General features: G+C 31.6%; 1 protein-coding gene across 2 annotated transcripts in view; it reads right to left on the bottom strand.

The window, feature by feature from the left end:
• LOC107436850 (alpha-tocopherol transfer protein-like) overlaps nt 1-12,213 on the bottom strand; it is a 33,928-nt gene that overhangs the window by 7,258 nt on the left and 14,457 nt on the right. For both annotated transcript variants that reach the window (XM_087163627.1, XM_087163626.1), the window contains exon 3: nt 10,541-10,734. In XM_087163627.1, coding sequence (XP_087019753.1) covers nt 10,541-10,734 — 194 coding nt within the window. The remainder of the gene's footprint in view (nt 1-10,540; nt 10,735-12,213) is intronic.

Genomic DNA, 12,213 nt, shown 5'->3' with positions numbered 1-12,213 from the left:
TCGGTTTCTGTTTTTAATATAGTTTCGTTTTTTGATACTATTTTCATTTATTACTTTTATGAGAGTGGCAACACTTATTAATATTATTTTACTTGTTTTGGATGGCAATACCTAGAAACTTTGTTATTTGGGGGGAGATATTGTATATTATGAAGTAATTACGTCATCTCTTATTACATAATAAATATCATACACATGCTTTAACTCTAGTGCCGCCTTCTATGTGGGAATGTTAGAAATAAAATAACTTTAAATCTATTTTAATATTTAATTTTGTTTTATTATTATTTATTAAATATAATTAAGGCTCAGGATCGAACTCACGCTAATCAAAAAGCCTTCGTGGGTCAGTAGTTGGATATCATAACCACTGACCCACGAATGCTTGGTTAGATATGTGTTAATAAGTTAAACTTTTGTATTCTGAACACGTGTATAAATGAAAAGGATTTGATAACGATATCATCTTACAGTTTCATCGATATATTTTTCACTTAACATTTGGCAGTTATTAAATAATTATTTCTGCCCCTCTTAATGTTATTATAACTTTCTCTGGATGGCAACGGTACTGACCATGCACGTGTTAAGATTTGACTTGTTTTGTGTGATAACACAACTACTGAATATAGAACGAGTCATTCTGAAAAGATATAACAAGCTAGATCTTGATCTATGACGTGTGTGTTGAATTCAGTTTCTTACACTTGCGCTGATAAATAGTTAAGCATGTGACAGTTTAACATTTTTCTGATTGGTTGTTAAAGTTATACTTTCTTGGTTTGGCAACTAGAAGGATAGAGTGACTAAATTTCCACCCTAAATATTAGTATTTCACTTGTTCTTCTGTTGTGTCTCGACAGGGGTGAAAGCGAGACGGAAAAGAGGAAAGGCTGGTAGTAAAACCATTTCAGTTATAGCTAGTTTTGGGGAGGAGTTTACTTATTCTTTTTTTAAATTTTTCAACAATATCTACTTTATCTTGGACTTACTTACTTTATTTACAAAAATTGGGCACCTGGGCCACTTAGCGGCCCCTATCCCATACATCTAGAAATTTACAGAAAATTTATAGTAATAACATTTTGAATTTAGCAGTCGATGTGGTAGCTAATAGAAAAACAAGCACTTTGCTTGAGTAAATATAACATTTGAATATCTGATTCATCGAATCTAAGTTGATATATATAAATATAAACATAATTTGACATATATATACATAAGTTGACATAAATAAATAATAACATAAATTGATACATATTTCACTAATTAAATTTCTATATTTTAACTAGCATATATTTAATTGTGACATACATTGAAGTTCATTCGAATACATTGTGGTAACCATAAAAAAAATTAAGCCGTTTGCTTGTGAAATAATAAAACAATGAAATTTAATATGACAAATTGACTTAACACTAGAAATATTGATTGTAGACTTAAATTAAAAATAAAGATAAAACATGATTTGATATGTACAGTAATTGATTTTTGAAAAATGAAAGGCATAATTGATGACTTTATCTTGGAAAAGAAGTAGTTTTATATATATGCCAGAATTATAAAAGAAATCTTGATAGTTACAGATATTTCATTTTCTTCGAAAAAAATGCTGGAATGAAATCTTTTACGTACCAGGTTTTTCTCTTTTCCGTCTTGCTATATAAGGGCTTTCACCCATGTGTCTCGATTAAGTTTTTAAAGTGTTTGATTCACCAGGTCGTTATGGACGGATATTTAAAGAGAAAACATGTTGAAACTGAAGTAAGTACTATTGATTTCTTTGTAATTTGCTATGCTTTTAAATGTATTGATAATAGAATTGTTTTATTGTAACTTCTAGAATTAATTCATTTTTAAGCAGAGCATGTGGCAAAACTTAGTTAGCTTTAAAAATTCTTTAATATTATTTGAATCGAAAGGTTAAATTAAGTTAAATTTAAAGCATAATTACATTTTGTTAATAGTTGTTACTTATTTTAAACGTTATTGTTGTTCTTGGTGACTCAAAAAATGTTTCTTTTTATTTTATTAGGATGAACCAAAGAGGAAAGGTTTGTTCCAGGAGGGAAACTTTCCAGAGTATTACTATCCAATTGGTGAGGACTTAATCGTTTTGGCCAGCACGTGTAACAAGAAATCAGCCATTCATATACGAAGGTTTAACAGATATGGAGACTCATAATATCCTTTAGGATATGGTATAACTCTACAGCCTGAACAGTATAATGCTTGCTTCTGTAATGGTCCACCAACATGTATCTTCGGCATTGCAGACATCAACGTGGCTTTGGAAGAGATCCCTCCAGCTAATCTCCGTGAAAAAATTTTATGTGCTGATGAATGACGAGGGAAAGTATCTGCTAGTGGAACTGCAGAAGTAGCCGCGTATACAAGCACGAGACGGAAATCAGTTTCAAACAGTGGAGAGAACTACAGAAGTGTCGAGATAGTGTGACATTCGGCTATATTAATTTAAAATATAGGTCCGTGGACTTTTTGAACATTTTTCAAGAATCCGCCCATCAACAGTGTCCAGTGGTGCCAAAGAATTTAGACATCAACGAAGCGGGTCCTGTTATGAAAGATTGCCTGAAAATTGTGTTGTATAAACATATTGGACTGAAGAAAGGTCTGAAGCCAGTAGACAGGTCTGCTGACTTTCTTGACCAGTTTGTGTGCAGTGTTCACGATTTCAATGAATCTTGCTTGGACTTACATGTGGAGAATATTGCTCTGGATTTTAATAATGAACTAAGTGAACGAAGGTTGTTTAGACAATCCCTTAAAGACTTTTTGTGTGAAGCTTTTTAAAAAAAAATTAAATTAGATACTTTATTAACTGCTGCTAAAAATGATTTTTGCAAATTTAACTTAAGTTTTAAAATATTTTGTTGTTATTTTTATATTTTGTAAAAATTACTGTGAACTTTTGTTTTCAGAGGAAAAGAGATTTCTTTTTTTTAGCAGGCATGAATTTTCTTTTTCAGAATAATACTTTTTTCAGGTTCTTGAAATAGAAGAAGAAAAAAAAATTCTTGCTATAATACAATAAGGAAAACTATTTTATACTTAAATAGGTATTATTATTTAATTTTATAGAAATTATTGTGTACCATTATTTTTTTAGAATGTTTATGAGTGTTAATTTTAACTCTTAGAATTAAACTGTTATCAAAGAAAAAAAATCTGATAATTTCTAAAACATTTTTGAAACAGATTATGGATCGTTTACTTTCATCTGTTTATACGAAACCTGGACATCCAGGAAGTTTTGGAGGTGTAAATGCTATTTATAATTCTGGGAAAGGTAAAGTGAAGAAAAGTGACGTTAAGAAATGGTTGGAGACTAAAGATTCTTATACTTTACATAAACCTGCGAGGCATAAATTTAAACGTAATAGAGTGGTTGTTGGAGGTATAGATGAACAATTTCAAATTGATTTAGTTGACATGCAATCTATAGCAAAATTTAATAATGGATTCAAATATTTGTTAACTTGTATAGATTGTTTCTCAAAGTTTGCTTGGGCTGTTCCTGTAAAAGACAATTTAGCCAAAAATATATTGTCTGCTTTAAAAACTATTTTTAAAGAAAGAAAACCAGAAAATTTACAGTCAGATAAAGGAACAGAATTTACAAATAAACTTGTGCAGCAATATCTTATAAAGACAGTTAATTTTTTACTACAAATAATGAAACTAAACAAGTATAGTTGAAAGATTTAATTGCACTTTAAAAACTAAGATGTGTAAATACTTTACAGAATTCAACACGAAAAAATATATCGATGCCCTTTGTAAATTAATCCATAGTTATAATCATACAAAGCATAGAAGTATAAAAATTGACCCAGCCTCAGTGAATATCGATAATCAGAAACAAGTTTGGAATAATTCATATAACAACTAGGTGAATATTGATAACCCTGTTTTTCAAGTAGGTGACGCTGTTCGCATTAGTAAATCAAAACTTACATTTGAGAAAGGATATGAAAATAATTGGACTCGAGAATTGTTTGTCATAGATAAAATAGTTCATCGAAATCCTGTAGTGTATAAATTAAAAGATTTGAAGAATGAAGCAATAGAAGATACTTTTTATGCAGAAGAATTACAAAAAGTCGTCAACTCGGGCTATTATCCCGTAGAAAAAGTTATCAAAAAGAGAAAGAAAGGAGGAAGCACAGAATATTTTGTTAAATTTCTAGGTTATCCTGAAAAGTTTAATGCCTGGGTGAGTGATATTCAAAAAGTATAAGTAGTGAAACTTAACCTCTGAAGACTCATTCTCAAAGATGTCCTTCTACGTGACGTTACCTTCTGATAGTTCCATGCAGTTTTTTCCTAGCAACAAAATCTCCCGTTTTAAGACGCAGTTACCGATACCAGTTAATCTAAAAGGTGAATGGGAAGTAGGCCTATCTGAATTCATCTATCCGCATTCTTGGCTGAACGTAAATGAAAGTAACAATTATTTTCATTACAAGATAAGTAACGGTAATATCATATTGACTGTGAGGCAAACAATTGATGTGGGGTGTTACGAATCAATGTTCGATATTGTATCAGCTATACAACCTGCTTTACCTAAAAATCCTAGTCGATTTACAATAAATTACAATAAAACTACGAAACGAGTTAAAATTAACGCCGTTCAAGGTTGTAGCCTTCATTTAGAAAAGTTAGGTGAATTGTTAGGATTCCAACCTGATGCAGTCATTACGGGTAACCGGAAAAGCGAATTTGTGGCTGATGCGTGGTCTAATTTTTCCGTTTTTTATGTCTACTCAGATTTAATTTCACCACAAATTGTCGGAGATACGCAAACTCCTTTACTGCAGATCGTTCGAATGAAAGGATATGATGGTGAAACAATCAGTTAGTATTATGACAGACTTCAATACTTACCTTTAACGAGGCTTTTCTTTCAAACTATTCATATGGAGCTCAGATTGAATTCAGGTGATTTCGTACCTTTTGAAAGTGGTAAAGTGATTATAGTTTTACATTTCCGCATGAGGCAAATACTATAAATAGTACGATGCGTTTTTTGAATCATTCATTTGAAGAGAAGACGTCAAGATGAGTGTACCGTACGTTTGTTGTGCTGAAAAATTCGAAGATCATTATGCGAGTCAAATTGGCTCGGGTTTGCCCTATTATAAAGGTATTAATTTCCAAAAGGGCTATGGACTTGGTGGTATATTTCGTCGATCATTTAGAGCAGCACTACCCTTTTTAGTAAGAGGTGGTAAAACTATTGGAAAAGAAGTTTTAAAAACAGGAACTCGATTAGCATCTGATGTATTATCTGGAGAAAACTTTGAGGAAGCCGTCAAAACAAGAACTAAAGAAAGTGGAAAACATCTTGCACAAAAAGATATTGATAAAGTGCAGTCTATGGTCGGGAAAGGAAACTATAAATGGAAGCGTAAGAATCAAAAACGATTCATTTCACCCAAAGCACGCAAAGTGAGTGGACGTGATATTTTTGATCCATAAAATGGCATTTTTGTTGAAAGATTCTCCTGAGTGCGTAAAATCGGAATTGGAACTTTTTTACCTTACCTGGTACTCAAACAGTTATTCAAGATGGTCAATGGATACAATTTCATTATCTTTCTAACGTTTTTGATAATGCTCCAGTAGAGTTTCATGTCTCTGGAAGTGTAGAAGATTACATAGATCTCAGTCAAACACAATTGTATGAGAAAGCGAAAATATTAAAAACGAACAATACAGCTATCACTAAAGATGATGTTATAGGACCTGTGAATTTATTTCTACATTCATTATTTTCTCAAGTAGATGCATGTTTAAACGATCGTACAGTTTCCAATTCAAGTAATACCTATCCCTATAGGACCTATATTGAAACTCTTCTAAACCATGGATATGATAGCAAAACATCTCAATTAACTGCTGAATTATTTTATAATGATTCTGAGGATGGTTTAAACAAAAGAACTGCTTTTTTTTAAAGAAAGCGCAACAGTGGATATGATTGGTTGCATTCATTCAGATTTATTTCATCAAGATCGTCTTTTACTCAATTTAGTGGATTTGAAAATAAAACTAATAAGAAGCAAGCCAGAATTTTGTCTACAAGGATTTGAAGGATTTAAAGTAGTATTGGATCATGTCTCTTTATTCATTCGATAAGTTCGTGTGAACCCTGGAGTGCTTCTTGGTCATGCTAAAGCACTCGAGAAAGCAAGTGCAAAATAACCCATTAATCGAGTCCTATGCAAAGTGTATTCGATTCCTAAAGGGAGTATGTCTTTTATTCAAAATAATATATTTTCGGGTCAAATGCCTAAAAAGTTATTATAGGTTGTATAGATAATGAAGCTTTTCATGAAACATTGACAAAATCTCCTTTTGATTTCAAACATTTTGATTTAAATTTTATTGGAGTGTATGTAGATGGACAACTCGTCCCCCATAGTCTATTGGAACTCAACTTTTCACAAAATCAATACATTCGTGCTTATCAAACTTTATTTGATGGAATGGAACGAATGGGTCAAAATAGAGGAATATTTATTTCCAGAGAAGACTACAAGAACGGAAATACATTATTTGGATTTAATCTCTCCCCAGATCTATGTTCAGGAGAACATTTAAATCTGATTAAGCATAACAATTTGCGATTAGAACTGAAATTTGCCAACTCACTAGAAAAAACAGTATGCGTTATCGCTTTTGCCAAATTTGAAAATTTGATTGAAATTAACAAGTCAAGAAATATTTTATTCGACTTCGGAAATTGAAGAATGGATGGATTGCAACTTTTCGACATTTTATCGCAAGATAAGATAACATCACCTTACTTTCAAGGTGTATATTCAAGAGATACGCTTCCGGGTCTCCAAGAAAACACATGTGCTATCACGAATTCAGATGACTCATCACAACCTGGGACTCACTGGCTAGCGTTATTTGTGAATGATCAAAGACAGTAAGAGTTTTATGACTCATATGGGAAGCCGCCCGGATTTTACAACGTGAATACTGCTTCCTACACGGACGTACTATGGAATTCTAAAGTGTTTCAATCACCTACATCCAATGTATGTGGACAATATTGTATTTACTTTTTACTCAAACGCTGTCAAGGCTATTCTATGTATCATATTTCAAATCAATTAAATGTAAATGATTTTCAGATGTATCAATTAGTAAAGAAAAATATGGTGTAAGATTTGGGTTTAGAAAATAAAAAAAGAATGAAACTAAATCTAGTGTCTCTCATGTCATTATTATAAAATTTTACATTTAAATATTGTTATGTAGGCAATAGTGCAATATTTTTATTTCTTTTTAACAAAATTTTCAAAAAATATTTTTATTATTGAGGGAAACTTTCTAATATTCCAGAAAATATTTTTATTTTTATAAAAAATTTCTATCTTTTAAGAAAATATTTATGTTTTTACAAAAAATTTTCTCTTTTAAGAAAATATTTTTTTGTTTTTGTAAAAATATTTCAAACGTTTTAACAAAATTTTTCTATCTTTTAAGAAAATATTTATGTTTTCACACAAAAATTTTCTATTTTAAGAAAATATTTTTACTTTTTGTTAAAAATTTGCTAGTTTCGTAAAAATATTTCAAACTTTTTAACAAAACTTTCTAATATTTCAGAAAATATTTTTATTTTTATAAAAAATTTTCTATTCTTTAAGAAAATATTTATGTTTTTGCAACAACAAAAAAATTTCCAGTTTTTCAGAAAATTCTATATATTTTTCTAAAACTTTTTGTATTAATTAATAAAGGGTGAAATTTTTCCTTGATAATATGAACTTTTTCACCTGTGAAAAATGGTCAATAAAGACAAAATATATTTTAATGAAATAAATAAAATTTTATTCAAAGTTTCACCCAAGCACTTCTGCGGGCATACATCATAGGTTTCTTAACAATTTTATTTTTACTATACAATTTTTTATTTACATCTAAATGTGATGGTAATTAAATATCATTCAATGTTTTTGAAAATACATTTCTCCCCACTGGAGCTAATTTTCTATTTCGCAAAAAGTCATTGATAAGATTTACTATATTACTTCCAGGAACAGTTTTATCTTCATGAATAATTTCACCTTTAGCGTTGCAAACGAGGGATTCATTATTTTTTAAGAATTGATACATATCTTTAGCTTTTTCTTGAAATCGAACTGGAACAGCAGTTAGAATTTTTCCCTCCAAGTCTTCAGTTTCTTTTTTGATATTTGAAGAGATCTCTTCTGCAGACTCTACTAGAGTATCGTCTATGTTCGTAATTTCCTCTTGATCGGTTTGACGTGTTGGTTTATTCGGTATCGAAATTGAAAAGTGCGTATACTTCTGCAGTATTTGTAAATACAGAGTTGCTTTCTCGTCGTTTGCTAAGTTATTTTTCTGTAGAATATTCTTCATTTGTTGATCCAATTGTGATAAGTGTTCCGCTACTTGTACTCTATCCTCCGGAACCAACACAAACTTCTTACTGTACTCCATGAATTAAAGAACTAATGACAGAAATAGCTGCAGGTAATAAAAATCCTTCATGTTTCTGTACAAGAATTTTTTTCTTGTTATACAATGGCAATTTCTTCCTAGAGAGTTTTCTTAAACTTTCTTTATGAGGAGCTAATTTATTTTTCTGAGATTTCGTGAGTGGTATATTACCACACAATACATTCAATACACACTCACACAAAGTTTTTATTTCACTTTTTGAACACTTTTTTAAAAGAGGATTGCAATGTTTAGTTTTAGAGATCAATTTCACGAGCTCTAATGTTCGCTCATTACATACGGACATCTTACTTTCAAATGATTTGAATTTCGAGTGCTTGTCCTATTTATAGGTGCTGATAAAAGTTGAAAACCTTCAAAAACAATGGCTAAAGCTGTCATCTAATTTCCTTGAAAATTCACAGTTGAAATGAAGTTATCGTGGTTGGTACACATAATAAGTATCTCCAAGAAACATACCAGTGCGCATGCGTTAAGATTCTTCAGTATCACACTTTAAATCAATGAGTAAATAACCATAAGGTTTTGATGAGGCATCAGCATAACATTCTTGAAAAAAATTAACTTTTCGAGGGTACAATTGACGTCCTAAATATGTAATTTGCGATTGATCTCTTCGATTCTTAAATAATACAAGATAATGAGAATTTAAGGATATTTCTCTCATTTCCTTTCCTTTATGAAAAGTGTTTTGAACCACAAAAATAATGCTAAGAGATTTATGGTGGGAAAATTTTGTAAATAATTTCGTCAATTGAGGATCATTTCCCAATTCACTCATGAGATCATCAATCACAATTTACGCATCTGAATATTGATTCAAATCGGATGGAAGTCCTTCTTGAAAAACAACATTAGGCATCTCATCATATAATTTTTGATAAACGCCATAACACCATACTACAAGTTTTGGGAAAGACTGTATCATTTGGTTTTCAATCACTTTTTTTATGAAATAACTTTTACCACTACCTGTTGGACCTGCGAGGACAGCTGTAAAGGGATGTTTGAACTTCAAAAGATCCATGATGAATGAAAAACTTTACTCTCGTCACCTCTATTTATCGGTATATATCACCACATGATGAGTTCAATCCCCAGCAATAATTATATTTAAATTAAAAAATAAAATGGATTTAAAGTTATTTTATTTCCATTATTCCCTCATAGATGGCGCCACTAGAGTGAAAGCATGATATCATTTATTTATTATGTAATAATTAACACGTGTATGGTCAGTACCGCTGCACATTAAGAGGGGCAGAAATAATTATTTAATAACTGTCAAAGGTTAAGTGAAAAATATATGGATGAAACTGCAAGATGATATCGTTATCAAATCCTTTTCATTTATACACGTGTTCAGAATACAAAAGTTTAACTCATTAACACATATCTAACTAAGCATTCGTGGGTCAGTGGTTTTGATATCCAACTACTGACCCACGAAGGCTTTTTGATTGGTGTGAGTTCTATCCTCAGCCTTAATTATATTTAATAAATAATAATAAAACAGAATTAAATATTAAAATAGATTTAAAGTTATTTTATTTCTAACATTACTACATAGATGGCGCCACTAGAGTTAAAGCATTTGTATGATATTTATTATGCAATAAAAGATGACGTCATTACTTCATAATATACAATATCTCACCCCATATAACAAAGTTTCTAAGTATTGCCATCCTAAACAAGTAAAGTAATATTAATAAGTGTTGCCACCCTCAAAAAAGTAATCATTGAAAATAATATCAAAAAACGAAACTATATTAAAAACAGAAACTAAAAATATTTTAGGCTTAAGAAAAAAAGAAATAAGCTCCCCCTGACGTTGCAGACGAAGTTTCGATTTCAGGTGGGCAGAAATAAGCAACTTCCGGTTGGGGCAGAAATAAGCCTCAGTTGACTTTCCATGATGACGTCACTTCCGTCCCTCCAACCGCAACTATTACTACTTCTACTTCAGTATATTTACATCGATTATCAAATGAAATATCGTTTAACTTACTCTTAAGCCATTACCAACAAGCTTGTAATCTTTCGGTTTGATACTTTTTACATGATTCAAATTAGAGGTTTTCATGTCAATTATAGCTTGAATTCCACAAACTTGGGTTGCGTGTTCTTCAAGGGAATTAAGTGTAACAGCTACCACTGCTGATAGGGCAATTTCAACAGGAAAGACTTCCGGATCCCAATTACCTATATTTGAATAAAATATTGAATTTTGATCTCAGTAAACAGCTGTCAAATATTCTTATTGTTTTCTTATTGCATTTCTTTCCTAATTGTTTTTCAAATACAATGAGAAAAGAAATATATTCTTCCATAATGAAACTCACATATTTAATTCCCCCTCCCCAATCATTTTCTTTCTTTACAACAATCAGTTCTAACTCTAACTTTCGGCATATTGATTGTATTAAATGATTCAGTTTGTACCCGTTATTAGAAAATGAACAAAAAGTGTTACCTTTTCCAAAGAACACATCAACTTTTTTGAACACCGGGCTCTTTATTGACTATGACCGGTTTTACTCCATCTGTAGCACTTACGACCTAACTATGAGTCTACTCCGGTCGTGGGTTGATGCTTTTGAACTACTCACAAGTCTATAACTTAAGAATAATTCCGTATCACTGGGAAATTAAACACTAATGTAAAAATTTTCCCCGTAGAATTATTGCATGCAGCTTCAAGGGCAATTTGCAAAATTCAAAAAACCACCAGATGATGCCAATAGTACGTTATAAAGCCAATATTATAAGGGAGGGAAATATAAGGAATGGTAACAAAATGGTAGTGAAAAAGTGGTAGAATTACTTGGTATCGGCGGCCTATAATGTGGAGTACTCAGATGGAAGTGTCCGAGGAGTTTGAATTGCCTTAAGTGTCATCTCTATGCTGGTTACAATCTGATGATGATAGCAATGTCAGAAGACGTTGCAATACAGAGCGTATCCGAGTAACAACGCCGAACGAAGACCTGTATTTGATAGTAGCTGCCAGACGACGTAAACGGAGCACAGTGTCCGACATGTCTCGTCACTAGTCTGTAGCCACGTCACCAGCAATAAGCCTGCAACAGAACATGCAATGTGAACATCGTCACAGTGGTCTTGTGCAATGCTCTCTGTCGTAACATCATCGTGTCGAATGGCAGATACCCGTTAACATCAAGACAACATCATTGAACGACGCCGTGTCTATGGTGTAGGATTGCTCGTTTGAGATGCAAATACACTTGGCTTCTGAACATATTTGCATAGTCGAATTAAAATCATGGAAGGCCAAATTTACCAGAGCATCATTTTGGAACAACATATTCATTTGTTTAGGGGTGGCATGAATGCGGAATTTGTTTTTATGGATAACAACGCCAGTCCTCACCAGGTATACTAAGTACATTATAAAAATGAAATTTTCGTGCATCTGGAAGCTTAAAATGGTGGCATTATTACGCTTTCACATCACACTAGAAGAAATATGTTCTATTCCGACAATGCTTATGTTGGCGCTTTTTTAATTTAAAAAAATTCAAGAAATTCCAAGTAGAATATCGTAAGTAGTTAGTTTACAGTATGGAACGAGTTGGTGACAGTCTATTGTTATTTTCAACACTGATATTCATCAGCAGAAATCAAAATTCTCCGTTGAATATGTATGCATGTTTCTAGTGG

Source organism: Parasteatoda tepidariorum, chromosome 5 (genome assembly GCF_982258835.1).
Source record: "Parasteatoda tepidariorum strain Cologne lab strain chromosome 5, Ptep-v5.0, whole genome shotgun sequence".
Classification (NCBI taxonomy): Eukaryota; Metazoa; Arthropoda; class Arachnida; order Araneae; family Theridiidae; genus Parasteatoda; species Parasteatoda tepidariorum.
This window is presented reverse-complemented; position numbering and strand designations above follow the sequence as displayed.